Consider the following 20,758-nt stretch of genomic DNA (forward strand, 5'->3'; position numbering starts at 1 on the left):
AAACATATGGTTTTTACTTCGCGGATTTTTACCTTTCACAGGGGGTTCTGGAACGCAACCTCTGCGATCGAGGAGGGATCACTGTAGTGGGAGCCTCCTTGAGGGCATTATTACAGTATGCCCAAACCATCTTAACTGGCTCAACTTGATCAAGAGGAACAGCAATTCTACTCTGACGCTATGTAGAATCTCTGACCTTCTCACCATATCATGGAGTGTCAGCCCTGCCATCCTGCAAAGAAGCCTCATTTCTGACATTTGTTCATGATCTCATTGTTTCAGTCATTACTGAAATTACTGATTACTGGTCTTAGGACCATAGGTGAGGACAGGGATGTAGATCAACTGGTAAACCAAGAGTTGTGCCTTTAGACTTTAGGCTCCTGCTTTACCATTTTGCACCAGTATAGCGATCACAAATCACCTGCTGCTGCTCCAATCCAAATATCAGTCTCACATTTCCTTTTTCTGTCAACTGAATAATGGAATGGTGCTACCTCTAGCCTCCACTTTGTTCCTCTTGTATTTTTGACTCAACCTTCAAGTGTTTTCTTCCCTGCAGCAGTCTTGCATATACCTTATCCTGAGAGGCTGTGGAGTTTTATCCCTCTGTTGCTGGAACACACCTTCTAGTCACCTTTTGTAAATATGGGGAGCACCACACCAGTCTGTCATGCCAAGGGTGCTTTAACCTCTTGAAATTCTGGGATTCTTAGAGACTTCTTCCAGCATCTTGTGTTCTGCTCACTGTTCTGAACTGTTTGGTCAGCCTAGCCTGGACAAGTTGTCAATTTTGTGAAATCTTCTCCACTTATATATGATTATATGGGCAGTAGAATGACTAATTTCTAATTGTTTGGACATCTTTTTAAATTCCTTCATAAATCCTTTCTCAGGTGTCTGTCACCTTCTTTGTGAAGGCTTCAGAGAATTCTTTTAATCTAAACATGGTGATAACACACACGCTTCAACAACAAAGCACAAATGCCTGAGGTTTTAATAAGACAGGTTCCTGCAAGATTTCCCATAATGATGTTCTAGAATGATTTGCACCTGATTGTAATGTTAGTTATTTTAGGGAAATTATAAATGTAGGGGTGTTTTTACTTTTTCCACAATACAAATTTGAATTTATATGTATGCAAATTATGCAATGGACCACAAAAAACAAATGTGGCATGATGCTTATTATATTGTATCACAGATATTTATAGACAATGTTTAAATGCAGATCAAATCTTGATATGCCTACATACTGTATGTTAAAAAAGAAAAAAAAATAATCTGTGTTGTTACTTTTTCACATGACCATATCCTTACTCCTTCAATACCCCAGCTCTCCTCATGGTTAGGCCAACATATCCTCCATTAGTCACTTCCTCTGGTTTTGTTTTTGAATAAGTCTTAATAGGACTTCAATCTTTACTTGTATGTTGGATTTTCTTTGTATTTCAATAGGCCTTCAGTAACTTTTTGCTATCCTAGACAGAATTTTTTTCCCAAATGTACAAGAGGCCTTGCTTAAATTAATATTGAGTTGCTAGTTCACTGTTTAACTTTGTTCACTAGGAAGAATCCTTTACTACCCTTCATTTTCTTCTTCTTCTTCTTTTGGCTGCTCCCATTAGGGGTTGCCACAGCGGATCATCTAAAAAATTGTTGTCCGCATATTGGTTTGGCTGCGGTGGGTTGGCACCTTGCCCAGGATTGGTTCCTGCCTTGTGCCCTGTGTTGGCTGGGATTGGCTCCAGCAGACCCCCGTGACCCTGTATTCGGATTCAGCGGGTTAGAAAATGGATGGATATTGATTTGGCAAAATTTTACACCGGATGCCCATCCTGACGTAATCCTCCCTAGTTATCCGGGCTTGGGACCAGCACAGAGAAACACACTGGTTTGTGCATTCCCTGTGGCTACATTTTAATGGCTAAAATTACCTGAACCAGGAAAGCAAAAATCTAAGTCCACAGGAAACAACCAAGTATTCTTAGATCCTTAGCTGTCTCTATATCCTGATTTCTCATGAATAAAAAAGTTGGGTGGACAGAAATAGAGGATGTCTTTTTTTAAAGAAAAGAACTTTATTTTGTAGGTGATGAATTTGTTATTGTACTTAAAACTTAAAACTACGTAGCTGGGTATCTGAGCAGGTTTATTCCTCTAAATAAACACACTTATTCTTTTTCTGTTTTAAATTTACTTCCCCTTACTGTAGTTTGCCAGTAATGGTCTTGAGTGTTTGCTCCAATTTTGAAGTTAAATTCCATGGTTAGTAGTCTAGATATATTAGATACAGGTCTGGTTAACTTTTGAGTAATAAGTTTAATTTATTGACTGGCCTGAATTATACACATTTTACAGAAAAATATATTACTAAGATATTGTAGATTTCATTTGGTACTGATGTGTTTTAAAATTGTTACACGCTCCCTTTCATCTCCTTTTTTCTCTCTAATTCAAGCATGAGTTGCAATTAGCATGACTTGATTAGTAGATAAGTTTTACTGTCCTTTTTTTCCTTCCACAGCTATTACAATCTTTCTGACAGTGGCATTTGAGTAACAATTAGGAGAATGTTATTATAAAAATTACCACAGTACCTTAGTTGCATACTTGTAATTGTTCAGACAATTATCTCTTACACTAATGGCAGATTTTTTCTATCTAAATGATTTTCCAGATGCGTGTTTCTTGCTTTCTGCATTGAAGCAGTGGCAAGCCAACACAATGTTATTTTTTGGTGTCAGATGTAATAAAGGCAATTACTTTAATTAAAAATCTCTTTAAGACAGGTAAGTTTAAAATTGTACCATCATTCTAGTCACTTGAATAAATGTTCAGGAAGACTTGGGGAACGAGAAGTGAATTAACTATCAGGTTGGTCAATTTTGTATTTATTGTTCAAAATAAGGATATTTTAATATATTTCCTGACTTATACATTTTAACACGCTATGTACATTTAAAAATATGAGAATTTTAATACACTACAAAGCACTGCTTTTGTTTTGTTTTATTATTTTTGATGGCAAGTTAAACCAAATTCACTTTGTTTTGATTTGTAAAATAAATTACCTCAAGCTTTGAAATAAAATGGCTCAAAATATATGGGGCTGCTTGGTGGCATTTTCACTTGATCGCTGTTGTGAAGAAAGGAAATCTTGGAAAAGTCATGTTTTTTCTGCTTCAAATATATTGACCTTTTTATGTATGCATTGTTATATGCATGCTACATTTAACTCTTTAATTTTGTCTGTATTGGTGCAGATTTATAAATATTTGTCCTCTTTGTTATTGGAAAAGTTAAGTAACAAAAGTAAAACATAAATATATTAATAAGTAACTAATAAATAAATACAAAATAAAGATGATGTTATTAATGAATGAAATCAACAGAGTCATAATGAAATAATTTAATAAATAAATGTATATTTCAAAAATCTTCTCCTAGGATTGTAACCTTGACGCATGGAGTTGATGGGGGAGGTTCTTGTGTACTAGAATTATCTGAAGGCATTTGGTCCTAACAGAGCCAGCCATTGTAGCCCAACTGAGGGTAGGAAGTAGCCAAAATCAGTCCATTAATGACTCATGATAAAAGAGAATCTTACCAGGTGCAGGGATTCTGAGACCTCCTTCCTATAGAGCCAGTCAATGGAGTGGAGTTCACTGTTGAATGACTGACTGTTTTGTGACGCATGTAGCCTGGTCAAGCCCAGTCTAAAAATGTCACATGGAGCTGCTATATAAGTACACTAACCAGAATGTAAATAAAGGCCAAGGGATGGATACAGTGTCAGTAGGGTGAGAGGAAAGAGGTGAATAGAACCAGGTATTGTAAACCTTTGTGAATGTATGCTAGCTGTTGGGAGGTGTTACATGAATTGCTTAGTAAACGAAGGTTCTAGATCTTGTGCTGGAGGTTGAAAAATATGAGCTAGATATAATCAAACTTGCTTCTGTGCACAGCATTGGCTCTGAAACCCAAGTGTCTTGATCAAGGATGATATCTCTGTCTCGCTGGAATTGTTTCATAGGAGACCTGGGTTGGGGTGTGGTTGTTACTCTTAAGCCCCCTGCTGGTTCTATACAGTCCCCATTAAAGAGTCCGTAGGTTTGTTCCATTGAGAGAGAGAATCACCTCAAATCTACTTTGAGTAGAAGAAGAATGCTTTTACAGTTTTAGTGCATACATTATACAACTATGTAAAGAAGTTGTCCTTTTTAAAGATATTTTAAAATATTTGCTCAAATGAGTACTATTTAATGGCTCTGTAGTCCTGTTAGGTGGTTGGGCATTTAGCTAGAATGCTGTATGGACATCTTCTTTGAGGACAGTACAAGGCATGGCTCACGGGAAGGAGACCTGGTGGAGGTGTGGACAACCATGTAGGATTATACATCTTAACTGCCTAGGGAGCACCTGGGAATTCCAGAGGAGAAGGAGGAGTTGCTGGAAGAAGTTGCTAGGAATAGGATGATCTGTTCAACTCTGATGGTGTTTATCCACTGTGACCTTTAGGGTAAGCAGAGACAAATTGAAATGAATATTTCAGTAATGAAAATATAATGAAAAGTAGGCTCAGAAAATAAATGGATGCGTATACTTATTTGCTTACTTCAAAAGACCTTTATTTTATTAATTTTTAACATATTTTTCTATTTTATTTTGCTTCTTTAAAATTCTGTGTTAAAATTTCCTTTTCAGTATTGCATTTGACATTATCCTTAACGATTAACAATCGATTCCCTTTTATTCTGATGTATTGTTCAAAGTTAATATTGAAACTGAAGTGCATCATTTATTTTACTGCTCATCGTTTCTCAGCCCCCGTTAGTCACTGCTAGCATGTAGCATTTTCTAGCCTGCATCTGGATGAATGCTTTGTTATATTTAATGGTCTTTAGACTCCCCAGAGTTTCATGCCCCAAAATAAGTTATAGTTTTCAATGTGCAAAGGAAATATTAAATACTCATACCATACCATTCTCAGCTAAATAAAAATTACAACAGTTAATGAAAATTTTTTAAGCTTAACCCATTAGTAAAACACCATTAAAGCCAAACAAGTTTTATTTTTCAATACACCATTACAATTGTGACAAAGATCACAGGTCTTCTTTGAAACTCAAATGTTTTGTCTTGATTGTGTATCCACTCTTCTGTAGCTGACTTGACATCTTTCTCATTGGCATAGCTCATCCAGCAGATGTAGACATTCAGACAGGGGGACAGGTGGTGGTCGTCACATCGGACCGGGTCTAGAGAGTAGGCTGGGCATGTCATGTCTTTGAATCCAATTTCTCAGTGGAGCCTTTCTGTCAACAACATTTGTTGTCCTACTTTCCTGACTTCTGCACACACCAAAGTAAATTAGTGTAGTATTGACTGGTTATTTAGGCTATTAAAGGCATTTCATGAATATGGAATAACATCTCAATCTCAGCATCATAAAAAAATATTCACATGAACTTTCTGGCACTGACTTGTAACTTAAAATTCATTGGTGCTGGAGAATCAAAACACTTCCATTGTTTCAATGGTTGTTTTACCCTAGATCACAGTAATGTGTCCAACTTTCATTTGAATTTATGCAATGCTACTTAAACTTTTCCTAGTCTGTATACAGTACATTAGCTGGAGATTTTTCTTGAAACATGGTTCATACAGGATGTATCCAAGTGACTCATCTTGAATCCCTTAGTGTCTGCTCCCCCGCACTCTCATTTTTTGATTCTTTGTTAAGATTTGCTTCTGAATGGCAACATCTTCTTCAGTCATTTATGTCATAGAACGGCAAGGACTATGGTGACCTTACGGAGACATTCTGCCTCAAAGGAATTGTACAGCCAACTTCTTGATCATGGTGTCTAGCAAGAATGAATCTTAAAGGCATATTGTCCTCTAGTAACATTGTGTAAGAATTTTATAATTCTTTTTGGTTACCCTTCCATTTAACCATACGTTATATCCTAATATTTGCTCAATTAGCTTTTTTTCATGGAACATTAATGCATTATTAAGTAATTGCATTTTTAAAAATGTGAATCAATATGAAATAATTAAACTAACAGATCAATATCTGCTGAAGTTAAGTCTTACTTTTGCTCCTGTTGTTCTAAAAAAAAGTGATCTTAGAATGGATAATGGAGGAAAGAACGTGGAATTAATTAGAAGCTGAAGTAAATAACTGGATACAGTAAATGTCTTGGCTTTATTGATTTATTTATTTAAATATTTACTTCTTTATTCAAACAAGCTAACTTTTTATTACTTATGTTTTGGCAGAAAGACCCTCTCTATACTTTCTACTTGTGTTCAAAACATCCTTTACACAGTTTCAAGAGTAAAAAACCAATGTAGCATTGGTGTGGAGAAGAAACAATAAAATTCTATGTCACTACAGTAGGTGGCAGCAAACAATAAGAAAAAATATTATGGCCTCTTCAAAAAAATCAACTATCTTGAAATGGCATTGTGCTTATTTTTCCTATTTGTCACTTGAATGCTGTAGTTAACAATTTTGTAATCCTAAAAGAAGTAAAATATTCATTAAATGGTCTATATTTCTACATAAATGTACTGTTTTGTAAAGGAATTAAAAATGGCTTAATCTCATGTATGACAGTAATAGATTTTAATATTTTGATGCAAGGAAACCACCTCTTAGGATGTGTCTTGTTTAACAACCTATTTATTCGAAGAGTTGCACAAGTTCAGGATTGTGGGAACAATATACAGTGATTTTAACTCTTTGTTTTACAAATATAGATAACCTGTTTATCCAGTCATATAGCTGATATGTGTTATGTAATGCACTCTTTTTGGAAAAGACATTTGAGTCAGGCTTGACTAAGGCACTTTACTGTCAGTCCCCAGAAAATTCTTATTTAAATCTAAACTTGGTCCACGTGGGCATCTTAATCTCTTATTTCAAAGCATCTGGATAATTTCATAATTTACATATGTGATCCAAAAAGACTAGTAGACTTTTTGCAGTTAGGAAGCAAGTAGCTTGATACTTGAAAAAATCACACTAATTTGCTCTGTTACAGTGAATGGAATTCAGTCTTTCTTCTAGCAAGAACCTGATTTTTATATAGTTTATTTAGTAGCAAAAGTGTGGCATGTGCTTTGGAATGTTTGTAACAAATTACCTAATGAGTATCCCAACTAAAGTAGAAATGCTAGATGAAAGAATCTGTAGAAATGAAGTGCAAAAGCTCGCTGACAACACTGCTATCGTGGGCAGGAGGAGGAGTATAGGTAGCTAATCAAGGACTTTGTTAAATGGTGCGACTCAAACCACTTACACCTGAACACCAGTAAGACCAAGGAACTGGTGGTGGATTTTAGGAGGCCCAGGCCCCTCATGGACCCCCTGATCATCAAGAGAGACTGTATGCAGAGGGTGCAGACCTATAAATACCTGGAAGTGCAGCTGGATGATAAATTGGATTGGACTGCCAAAACTGATGCTCTGTGTAAGAAAGGTCAGAGCCGTCTAAACTTCCTTAGAAGGCTGGCGTCCTTCAACATCTGCAATAAGATGCTGCAGATGTTCTACCAGACAGTTGTGGCGAGTGCCCTCTTCTATGCGGTTGTGTGCTGGGGAGGCAGCATAAAGAAGGACGCCTCACCCCTGGACAAACTGGTGAGGAAGGCAGGCTCTATTGTAGGAATGAGGCTGGACAGTTTAACATCCATGGCAGAATGACGGGCACTGAGCAGGCTCCTGTCAATCATGGAGAATCCACTGCATCTACTGAACAGGATCATCTCCAGACAGAAGAGCAGCTTCAGCGACAGACTGCTGTCACTGTCCTGCTCCACTGACAGACTGAGGAGATCATTCCTCCCCCACCTGGGGGTGTTAACGTTAACATTATTCAAAGTTATTGTCTGTTTTTACCTGCATTTTTATTACTCTTTAATTTAATATTGTTTTTTGTATCAATTTGCTGCTGCTGGATTATGTGAATTTCCCCTTGGGGATTAATAAAGTGTCTGTCTGTCTTTCTGTATCTATCGATCGATCGATCCCTAAGCTTTGGCCTCTTGTAATCTTGAATTAGAATTAGTGGGTTTGAGAATAAATGAATGCATGTATGAACAGACCTGCCCAGAAGACAACAATAACTGCAATGCTTTACAAATATATAGAAATGCTGTTACCTGCAAGAAATTTGCAAGGTGATAGGGAAGTGGCACTGATTTCACTAAGAGAGGCTGTGTACTGCAAGCAATAATAAAATGACAAAGATTACATTTTATCAAAAGTATAAAGATACAGAAGTGTATCTGTGCAGTACATGTGATTGACCATGCTTTTACAGACTGTGTGAGAGAAAAAATGCGTTCTGTGATCATTTTCTCTCCAGCACATTTTGGTCGGACAGTGCAACTTTGGAGATGTGGATTGTGTTGCCAGTTTCTCTATGTAGTTGTTTTTCCTTCTTAAAACTGTTCATCTTTGGAGCCCAATTCTAATGCATTCATATGTCCATTCAGCACATGCATGCATTATATATACTCTTCCAGTCAGAATTTTGTGTTGAAAGGTGGAGCTTCTTAAAATTTTAAGTGCTGTGCCTTAAATAAAATGTAAACTTTTACTGTGCTAATATTAAAGACTTGAAGGTTCATCTTGGTTTCTGCCTGTGACACACATTAAGGTGGCATGGACCAAAATCAATTATTGAATCTGATGTGGCTCTAACTATACAAAAAATCTTTATCTAGTCGGTTTATGATAAAAAACTGTTAAATTCAAATTAAGGGTTATTAGTCAAGGTTTTCAAATTTCTCAAGAGATGTAGATAAGTGTCCTCAGTGAGTTTTTTTCTGTTAAATAATGAAATTATTTAATTTTAATTGTTGAATTAAATGGAATTGCATTTAAAATGAAATACAGAAAGAGCTTTATCACATAAAATGTGTTGGAACCTGAAGAAGTCTAGTAAGTAAATGTTCAAATGATGTATTGCAGCGTCATGGCTAGAGGCTAATCAGACATTTAAAGGATTAAATCATCTCTGTTCTATGAGATTTTTGTACTGTATTTATTGTAAACCTGCCTACAACACTAAGGTTACAGTGTTAAAACATAAAATATTCTGTCTCAAATCTCTCCCACTGTTGTGTTCACACCTGCCTAATACCTGAAATGTAGTAATTGACTTCTTTTGATGTATTAGGTAAACAGAGAGATTAGCTTCAAATACATAGTTCATTGATCAGTTGTGTTCATTCAGTCTCTTTACAAATTTTTAGTTAACTAAATATACATTTTTTCCATTTGGGTGATACATTAATTTATATTTGAGAAATATATATTGTTAATGGCAGATAATTTTGTAATCTGTTTTTGTTTATTTTAGCTTTGACTGGAATGACAGTTTGTTTGATGTTACATGGAGTGAGTCTAACGAACATGTCATAGTCACTGGTGGCGGTGATGGATCACTTCAGATCTGGGACACAGCTAACCCTGTAGGACCACTGCAGGTGCTTAAGGAGCACGCTCAAGAGGTAATTACTTCTGTTTTTAGGCATTTAAGTGTTGATTATGATTAACTACTAATAGTCCTTTTTGTCTCATTACTAATTTGGCTTTTAATGAAGAATAGTGTCCACTGCAAATGCAAGTGCACTCATCATGATTTTTTTATTGCTATTTCCAATCTCTGATTTCTTTTACAAAAAAATTGATTGATTCTGAATTTTACTGCTGATTTTTAAGCCACTTAAATGTCTGCTGGTGTCACATGGGTAATTTAGAACAAAAGCCTTGTTTATATAATAATGAACACACTGAAAAGGAATCAACAGTAATTGTCTCCTGCATCCATTTTCTTCTCTACTTAGTCTAGTTCATAGTCATGCCGCGCTGGAGCCTGGCAGCATTCCCTTGATCCTTCAAGCTGGAGCTGGAAACATGTATGTTTGTTATAGATTACATAGATTAAATAAACTTAATACTATGGGTAAATTCAAATACATACAGCAGCAGAAACATAAACAAGAATACAGACTTACAGGACAGATAATACAGCCAATCAATCAATAAAAATAAACTTAATAGTACATCAGGTGGGAGCATTGAATTGCTTGATACTAGTGGGCAGAAAAAACCCCCAGGGGTACTTCTTAGCACACTGTGATGGATTGAGCCTGGGGCTAAAAGTGGTTGAAGACAGAGCCTCCTGGATGTTATTTTACCTGATGGCATCCAATTTTGCCATTATCCTCTTTTTCCACCAGAGCTTCCAGTCCACAGTTCACCCTGTAATGTAGCAGGCTTTCTTGATAAGTTTGTTCAGGCATTTGCTTCTTTTGTGCTCAGGTTGCTTCCCCAGGAGACTGCAGCATAGAACACTACACTGGCTACTATGGACTGGTAAAACATTTTCAGCAGCTTGCTGCATACATCAAAAGACCCAAGTCTCTTTAGCATGTCCAGTCTGCTCTGGCCCTTCTTGTACACCACCACTGTATTGTCAGTTCAGTTTATTGTTTATGCAAACTCCCAGGTACTTGCAGCTCTGCACCACTTCGACGTCCTCTTCCTGAAACTTGTTTCAGAGGCTTTTTGTCTCGCTGTTGTTGAGTGGCAGGTTGTTGTTTCTGCACAAGACAGAGTCCTCCACAACTTTCCTGTACTTTGACCCATCTCCATTATTAATGCAGCCTATGGTGATTTCTTTGTTTAATACAAACCTGGGTAAAGTCATGTGCTTACGGCTCCACTTGGAACCAGCCATTTGGCCATATGTCAGTCTGGTTGAATCTCAATAACAAAGTGTACAGGTAATTGCAACTAAGCTTCTGTGGGTCTGGTGTGTGTCACTAGTAGGCATACTTTAACTGCTAGGATGGAGGCACACAATCTGATCTTCGAGGCTTGCTAGCCACACACCGAGTCTGTGTAAGGGAAAGTGGTACTGGCCAAATGCAGTAAAATTAGCCATGTGTAGCAGCACAAATCAAAATATACATTAAAGAGACCTCCAAGAACCAGAAAACATATGTGACCCTGTGAAATAAAAGTATAACATCTTTAGTTATTATTATTTACAAGGTATTTTTGTCTTCTTGATGCATGAAGAAAGTGTGAACCATCTGCAGAGATCAGAAACAAAAAGATGTGCTAGCTGCATATAACTGCTAAAAATGGCATGGCCAATCAGTGCCCTGAAGATTAGAACTCTATGAGCTCAATGATATCTCTGTATAAGTGAAGCTGTAGATATGACAAGCGAGCACATATTGATAAGCTGGGCCAAGAAGTGCAAGAAGCACCCGATCATAATGACACTAAGACCCTTTACTGGACTGCAGTGGACGATTCTGTATGGAGCAGATTTTTCTTATCGATAATTATCAAACAGAGTATCGAGCTGCAGCAAAAGCTGTTGATCAACTTCATCGACTTTACTAAGGCTTTCGATAGTTATCCATCAAGGAATGCTGTGGAAGATTAAATGCTCGTATGGCATCCCTCAATGATTTGTTGACATCTTCCGGAATATCAAACCACTGGTCGAGCTGCTGTGTTCACACTGACCAAGGTTTCTGAGTTTTTCCAGATCGATACAGGCATGCACTAACGGTGTGTGTTATTGCTGCTTCTCTTCCTTGGACTTTGTCTTAACCATGCAAAGTTTCTTGCTAAGATTGACTTTGCCTGCCACATTAGATGAGCTCAGGTTTCCAGTCTTGGACTTCGCCAATAATATCTGGGTGCCGCCTGGTGCAGGAGGAACAAAATCTAAATAAGTAATATTAGAGAAAAAAAACAAAGTCACAGGAACTGAACAACATTTATCCCACAGCCCTCATAGAACCTAGGGATTATTCACAGTCTGACAAAAAATAGATGAGTCATCATCCAGTTTACAAATCAGGTAAAACATGCACCAAAAATCACAATCAAAATACACTGTATTGGTCCAAAATGGACTACACATTGCTAGGTATTTACAATCAAGTAAAGCTGCATCGCGACGATTGTGTCATAGCATTAAATCTTACAGAGGCTGAGTGTTGTTTGCTAATGCACCCAGTCAAGCAATGGTTACCGTTCTGGAGGAAATGTGGAGTAGACTACACCTGGTGTCTTATACATTGTACCAAGGACAGTTTTACAGCTTAAAAATCATGACTAAATCATTCTTGTATAGCATTTGACATTTAAGTTTGAGGCTTTTTCTCATGTTTAAATACTTATATTTCTGTGTAAATGTACAGTATATCTAAACTGTATCTAAATGTATATATATAGCAAAAATAGAATCAGCTTCCAGATGTAACTAGAGGCAGGATGTTTCCGACAAGTTTTTATAGAAACAGGAATAAGGAGTACAAAGTATAGGCTGATTGGTGTTTTATGATTTGTGTTTTATATTGAAATGCTAAAATGTAGTTCTTTTTTTTTCAATACATTCTTGTTTATCTTGGGGTATATTACGTGTTGGTCAGGCATACAAGAAATTCACTATTCTCTATATATGTGATAAAATTAATACTCCTCCTCCTACTACTACTATTATTACATTTTTCTTGATGAGTGACATTAGATTGAATGGTCTAATCAAAACATGAAGCCTTCTGTTTCCTATGTAAATGCTATTGCTGAAGATATTGCCTTTTAAAAATTCTTTTAAGGATTATTTAAGATTATTTGATAACTTTCATGCCAAAGAGTATGAATTTTGGAAATTAAATTGTGCTACGTAAATTCAAATTGATGTTTATATCAGTACCTCATTATGATGTTCAATGTAAGCAAAGCTCCCAGCTGGAGATTTCATGCAAAGCATCAGTCATATGTGCCTAAAAATAGTAATAACATAGAATCACAGAGAAAGTTGTAATTAAAGGGCACTCTAGGATGAGTGAGTAACAGGTTCATAAGAAATACAATTGTGTCTCTCAGTTTTTAAAAAACAAGAAAATTTAAATCTATTCATTAAACCTGTAGGCATCACATTTTTGTATTTAAAAATCCAGTTAACTTCTATTCATAAAAAATAAATATTCCCATTCCACACACGTTGTTGAGTTTTTTATTTGATATAACGCATGATGTTTATCAGTGCGACAGAACTGTTTAGTTATTTAAACAAAACGTTTTATGTATTGTATGTCTATTGTTTATGTTATGGTTTTGATAATCTGCAATTGTTTTTTTTTCTTTCAAAACTTGCCATTTATTTAGCATTATGTCCTGAAGAAATGTCAATATTTATTCTTATGATTGACTTTTCATCAACTTTACAACTTGTAGGTAGAAACTACCCCTGAATTTACTGGTGCAGGTGATCCTAAAAAATCTTGTATGTTTTTCATTCCTCATGGCTGGATCACCCTTGGAGACCATCTTTGTTAATTCACATATTTCATCAGTTTGGATGTGTCCTTCATTTTTTGAGTATCTGTGAACTGTGTTCCATGAAATGAAGACAAATTCTGTTAAGAGAACAGTATCATCATTTTATTTATCTGTATTACTGTTTAGACAGTGCAACTTATCTTGGTATTTTTGATCTTGTGTAATCATTTTATATTTTTGTTTCAAAATACATTTGCCTTCTCATTCTGCAAAATCCCCTCGTGGACAACACAGGGCAAGGAACAGAATAAAAAATACAATTTATGAGTGGAATATTCCTTTAGGTTTATTGCAGATATTTCTTGCATGATAATGCCTGTCTTGGTGTGATGTTTGGCAGTTTGTTTCTAAGTGTATTACTTGTGCTTGTTTTTTTTGACTGAAAGGTTTACAGTGTAGACTGGAGTCAGACTCGAGGAGAAGAGTTAGTTGTATCTGGTTCTTGGGATCACACTGCTAAAGTGGTAAGTACCTGAAAACTCATTAAGCATGTTTTAATAAATCCAACTGGTAGCTTCTAAATTATTATGCATTATTATACACTATCAAATTCTCACTTTGTTGTTTACACTGTTATATGGCTTAAAATAATTTGTTTGCACCCCCAAGAAAGGATACTTAAAGGACCCAGCTCAAAAGCAAAAGAGATATGTCGTCCATTATGTGTTTTCAGTAATGTTTGGAGCTGTGGCAGGCTAGAAAAGAGGTTTGTACTCTAATCCCCTTTCCACTTGTGTAGCCGTGGTGAAGGAATCTAATAAAATCCCATTCCCACTCTAACCACTCCCACTAATGTCATGGAATGCAATGGCATCTGTGATGAGGATGAACTATATTGCAACCGTTCTTGTTATTTTTCATAAACACAGGCACCTTATTACTGGAAGCTAATTATACAGATGCATTATATTTAAAGTAATGTTTTATTTTTTAAAATAATTTATTTAAGAATTAATTTATATGTTCTTTAACATTGTCAGTATGACAAAATCACTGGGCAACCCAGTAAGTAAATTTTTCCAGAACGCTGGGAAATTTACAGTTGTGTTCTCTGTTCATGCATTATATCCATTGCCTTTATTTTTTAAATGTATTTATGTTCTGTAACAGTACTGTGGCATTGCAGTTGCACCTCACATTTAATTTTGTAACAAAATCTTTTTACTTACAACTTACTTGTGTTACTTTTTATAAAACCACTTTATTAGGTTATTCAATCGAAGTTTAGATAGCCTACTTTTCTTGTTCTCCACACTGACCTTTTCTTAGAGATACTGTAAATAAGCAGTTAATGGTGCTTCTTGAAGAAATTTAGAATTTATCTCCATTGTGTAGATGCATCTTTTTGTTCCGCAATATCACAGCTAAAAGCTGAGGTTGCAGGTAGGTGAGTGCTTGGGAATTATGTAGATGCCAAGCTCCTCAAAACCTCTGTAACTAGTAGTCGTTGTTGCTTTTGAAATGTAAATGAACCTCATGGGGTAACACTTTTGTCCTGAATCTTCAGTTTCCTCAAACATATCATTGTTTTTCTAATTTCTGGTTCTGGCAGCAGCTAAAGCATTTAAGGATGCACAATTTATTACTAGTATGTCTTCCTCTATTTGGATGTCTTTTATCCCGAAAGTCTCTAGTGATGTGATTGTTAAATTATCAAGAAATGATGGGTCATCTTACCCAGAAGTGTTACAAACTGTGACTGGATCATAACTGTTCCTATTATAACTGTTCCTGTTCTGAATCAGTAGTATATGGAAGGGTTTCCATGTTTTTATGAGTATATTGTCTTTTATCAAGATTGAGAAATTAAATTATCTGAACAGGTTAAGAATTCTCTCTCTCTCTCTTAGTTTTGCTATCATGTCCTGATTTTGCCACTCTGATCTGTTTCTAAAGAGACATTGTTCTAGCAACAGTTTGCTTTAAGAAGTCTGAAGTTTTCTGACACATATGTCATCTCATCAGACAAAAACACTACAGTGCCATCCTGGTCAATGGACTAACCTTCACTTCCATTAGACACTATCAATAACATTTGTAGAACACTTTGCCACTAGCCTCGTTTTGTAGTGTGGCTGATCTCAGAATTATTTCCAAAAAGTCAACCTCCATGTGAAGTGCTGTGCACTGATATACTGTATACTCATTTTAATTTTAATGCACTGAAGTGCTGGCGGAGTATCCATAAGCATGGGGATTAAATTAAGGTTCTTCACAGACACTGACTAATACACGCTGTACTCATGGATGTTATTAAGGGTTTTCTTTGCCCCCAGTGCCCAGCTGAGAGTAGCTGCCAAATCACGTGCTCTGTTATTCTTCAACTTGAGGAGCATTTTCCTATTTGATTGTTTTTCAATAAGTCTATTATTTTTGTAGTTTTAACCTGAGTATTGTACAATACTATGACATTATCATTATATAGCCTTTGAGATGGATGGTGTTTACTTCTTTACTAAACAGTAAATCTTTTCATACAGCAGGCCAACAGCTATGTTAAGTTGAGGTTTTTTATAGCTTAAATTAAAGTCTTAGAACAGTTTACTGTTTCTCACTATCTTTTTATTTCCTTGGGCATATGATTAGCATTTAACATTCCTTCTTACAAGTATGTACAGACTGCCTGTGTAGTTTCAGAAAGGTTTTCTTTCCTTTTTTGGTCATATTTTCATCAAGTGCCAAACTTCATTGTTTTTCTAAGTTATGATCTATCTGAAGTTTTTCATTCCTTTTGTGTTCTTGTTCAGAATCCTGATAAAGTAGCGACTTGAGGTGGGTAGCTTAAGGAAAGATAGGTTGTGTAAACATGCTATTTTTAACATCAATTGCTCTTAAAACTTTTATGAATTGTAATAAGACATGTTTAGCCATTTTTTACCTTACACTGTACATATACTCAATGAGGTTCTCAGCAGCACAAATGTATATATCTGAAAAGAAGATGTCATTAAAAAGAATGATGTCATATGTTTCTTTTTTTCTGTAATGACATTCGTATCACTTCCCAGAGGAATGTGCTTTGACCCATTTTGCTCATTCTGCTGTTCTCCCAAAATTGTCTAATGGATTTATGCCACTTAATGGCACCTTTACCCAATTCTGCAGTCACACATTATAAGTTAGTAGCAGTAAAACTAGCAATGCACAATAACCGTGTGACATAAGAAATCATTATGTTCATTGAGGAGTTAAGCTGTTCAGTTGTAGGGAGTACATTAAAACAGACAAAAGTTAATTATATAGATCATAATACCTGAATGTAATTTCCATTAATAATTTGTATAAGTGCTGTTTTTTTTCTCTTACTTCCATCATATCTCTTGTTCTTATTTTTGTTTAATACACATCACTAGGTTAATACCCATTGGGAGACTGTAACGTTTGCCATAACCTTAAACTTGTCCTCCAAAGCCAGACATTTCAATGCATAATGTTACAAGATATTGCTATATGTTCATAAATTTACTAGCTCTGCCAACAGTAAGAATAAGACTGATTTTTCAATAGAAAACAATTTTGTACTGTTATAAAAGAATTACTGAAGGCATATAATCCATTAAAGTGTATCTCTCAGAGGTACACACACACATAGTCATTGTATCAAGTCTAAGGGACCTGTTAACTAGACATTTATCTTAATCTCACAGCATTGGTGCTGACCTCTTTCTGCTTTGATGAATAAGACAATTTACTCCCTAGCAAATGATATTTATAAATGTCACACTTTTAATAAATAATCTGTCCTTATAGCCCCCGGTGGAAGCCATTAGCAATTGAATTTGCATCATAAAAGTGTGTTCGAGCTCTCACTGTATTGCATTCACACAACAGCTTGACTTGGGAAGCTATGTTCAAAAAAATAAAATCTCATTGTTGCCTTCAGATTTCATGCCTGACTTTATTGGAAAATTTTTTCCATTCAAAGCATGAATTGTAAGACAACAATAATTATAAAATAAAAGATCTGAATGTTATGCGAGTCAACATTCATGACTGTGGGCTTATTTACCCTTTTGAATTGGGCTGAGTTACACATATGAGTTAAGGAAGCCAAGAATGGAAAAACATGGAAAATGCACTCAGTCTTATTACCTGAAAATGAAGCATTATTTAGTTCTAAAAGGAAACAACCCTGAGTGATTTCCTTGTGACACTATATCAGCAAAATAATAAAACTGCTTGTTTCTACGCAAACTGTTTAAATCGAGATTCTTGTCCTCACAACAATTAATTAATTGCAGAGATCTGTACCTGTTAGTCAGCATGTTTCTGTACTTACTTTTAGTAATTTTCATTTGTGAAAAGACCTACTTGAAGCTGTATATTTTACCAAGTAATGTTGCCATACGAATGGCAGGCTTGCAAATTCAGAGTAACATACAGTCTGTAGAAATTAAGCAAAAATTCACTGGAGTTCAGTTACTTTCAGTTCAAGACTTCTAGATAACTGTCCAAATTAACAGCAAAAAGAAGATGAAAAAATTGCAAAATCTCAGAGCTATGTGTCTGGTTCAGTCCATACTTCTGTCTGCTCACTGATCCTTAATATTGGGAGAATGAACAGGTTTTCCTTGTTGTAGTTGACTCTGATTATTGTATATTTGAAGAATAGGTTAAAAAAAAAAATCAAAATGTAAAAAAGCTAGTGTCCTGCGGTGGGTTGGCACCCTGCCCAGGATTGGTCCCTGCCTTGTGCCCTGTGTTGGCTGGGATTGGCTCCAGCAGACCCCTGTGACCCTATTCGGATTCAGCGGGTTAGACAATGGATGGATGGATAGAAAGCCATAACCACCCTCCTTTTCTGACTTGTTAATGAAATTTTTGAAAACCACACACATTGCTTGTACTGTAGGTGCTGTCGTGAACCTTCTGCCAGTAGGTCCACTTTACTCTTTGACTCTTCAAATACACAGGATGAAGTACAGAAATCATCTACCGGAAAACTTTTCTTGTCTAGTTTTTTTTCTTTCTTTTTTGTAAATGGCGCTGTTTATGCTAATTTGTGCACAGACCCAGAGTCACCCATTAAGTTCCACCTTCGGGGTGCCACTTACAACCAAATCTGTCATTTACAAAATCAAAAATGCAGAAACTCATATTATTTAAAAAACTCACATGCAAGGCAAAGGCAAGAAAGCAGCTAAAAAAAACATTTCAGCACTATAGACTGTCCCTATAAGTATAGTAAAAGCTTGTTTACAACAGTCAACTGTAGCATCATCTTGTTAAGAACACCAAACGAAGTCTGAAATATTAGATATTATCTATGAGAAGCTCATGTTGGTTTGCCTGTCCCTCAGGAAATTGAGCCTTGTGGTTGTGCACTATGTGGAGTGCACTGTTTGAAATTTATTGCATAGTTTTGTGTCCTGCAAAATGGTACCCATATATAATATGTTTGTACATTGAAGAATCATATGTATGAGTACTGCAAGAGACAGCAGGAATGCCCAGTGTCAAAAAAACAGAGAGAAAGAGCAAGCATGCAATATTATGGAGTGCTGGGATGTAATGATGCGCAGATCTCACAGTGTACAATATTTCTTGGTTTCTGGTTCTTGATGTATTAACATATAGACATGTTTAATATGTTTCTTCCCATCAGTGTTATAAGTCATAAGAAAATAGTGTCCCCCATATGAGAGATAAGGAAGTCATGGTACCAAAATTTACATTTCATGATATTTGATACCCATTTGACATCAACCAAAAATATTCAACATACTCTTCTTCATTATATATATATATATATATATATATATATATATATATATATATATATATATATATATATATATATATATATATATATATGAAGTTACCTCAGGGTAAATATCACAAGCAAATATAAAGATCTTTTTCAGCATTTTTTTTTATTTTTATCGGCATGGAAAAAAATAAACAAGATGTGAACAGATGGTCGGATACCCTCCACTCACATTAGCAGGGAGAATCAATACTGTCACAATAATCATGCTTCCCAAGCTTCTTTTTCTATTTCAGAGCTTCCCCATGTACATTAACAAATCATTCTTTAAAAAACAAGACTCAATTATAACATTATTTATTTGGGTGACTCTGCAAAAACCTAAGGCAGAAGGTGGCATGGCACTACCTAAGTTTCAATTGTATTACTGGGTGGCAAATGTGTAGGCCATAAAGACCTGGATGTTAATATAAATTGATAAATAATAACATGGCAGGTCTGCAATGGGAACTAAACATTGCTGTACTTCTTTATATGCACTGCTTTTTGGACCAGTAAATACAAATTATTGGCAATATACCAATAATCTGGGCGGCATGGTGGCGCAGTTGGTAGCGCTGCCACCTAGCAGTTAGGAGACCCTAGTTTGCTTCCTGCGTCCTCCCTGCGTGGAGTTTGCATGTTCTCCCCGTGTCTGCGTGGGTTTCCTCCAGGTGCTCCGGTTTCCTCCCACAGTCCAAAGACATGCAGGTTAGGTGCATTAGCGATTCTAAATTGTCCCTAGTGTGTGTCTGTGTGTTGCACCCTGCGGTGGGCTGGCGCCCTGCCCAGGGATTTGTTCCTTCCTTGCGCCCTGCGTTGGCTGGGATTGGCTCCAGCAGACCCCCATGACCCTGTAGTTAGGATATTGCAGGTTGGATAATGGATGGATGGATACCAATAATCCAATTGTCCATCGATCACTCGGAATATGGAACCAATGCAGGGAGCACTTTAAGGCTGAGAAGCTTTGTCTTTTGCAGCTATACATGACAATCACCTATTTGTATACTCTCATGCCTACACAGTTTTTAATCTTTGGAAAATTTCCAAGATTAAAACATTTAGATAATTGTATATAGATAATATCTTTACATCTTATGAACAATTACACTTCAAATTTAACATCCCATCAGCACTATTTTTCCACTACTTTCAAATCACTAACTTTGCTAAAAGGATCCTAGCTAATTTTCCACACTTCCAGAAATACTGATCTGTCTTGAAAACTCAGAGAGCACCTCAACAATATATAAGAACATATTAAAGTCACTTCCTTTCAAAGATCCTAGTGTATGGTGGGGAAAGGATCTTTTCCAGAAAAGAAAGACTCAGAAAAGAAGTGGAAGACAGCCATGCATAGAAAACACTCTAGCTCAGGGGTGGGCAAAGTCGTTCTTGGATGGCCGCAGTCTCTGTGGGATTTTGTTCTAACCCAGTTGCTTAGTAAGAAGCACTTATTGCTCAAGTGACACTTCTGCTTCATTTTAGTGGTCTCACTCATTAAGATTTTGAATGCTTATTGTTTATTTTAGTCTTAAACAGGTGTAGTCTTGGTTTTTAATTGATCCTTATTTAGCAATAAGATGCAAATGACAAAAAGAACCCAGCAGTTCTCT

At 36.1% G+C, this 20,758-nt stretch overlaps 1 protein-coding gene across 1 annotated transcript in view; it reads left to right on the top strand.

Annotated features, from left to right (window-relative positions):
* The window catches only part of pex7 (peroxisomal biogenesis factor 7), a 206,850-nt gene that overhangs the window by 28,663 nt on the left and 157,429 nt on the right, over nt 1–20,758 (top strand). Inside the window, exons 3-4 of the mRNA XM_039747436.1 lie at nt 9,381–9,531; nt 13,780–13,857. Coding sequence (XP_039603370.1) covers nt 9,381–9,531; nt 13,780–13,857 — 229 coding nt within the window. The remainder of the gene's footprint in view (nt 1–9,380; nt 9,532–13,779; nt 13,858–20,758) is intronic.

This window comes from Polypterus senegalus, chromosome 3 (genome assembly GCF_016835505.1).
Source record: "Polypterus senegalus isolate Bchr_013 chromosome 3, ASM1683550v1, whole genome shotgun sequence".
NCBI classification, from domain to species: domain Eukaryota; kingdom Metazoa; phylum Chordata; class Cladistia; order Polypteriformes; family Polypteridae; genus Polypterus; species Polypterus senegalus.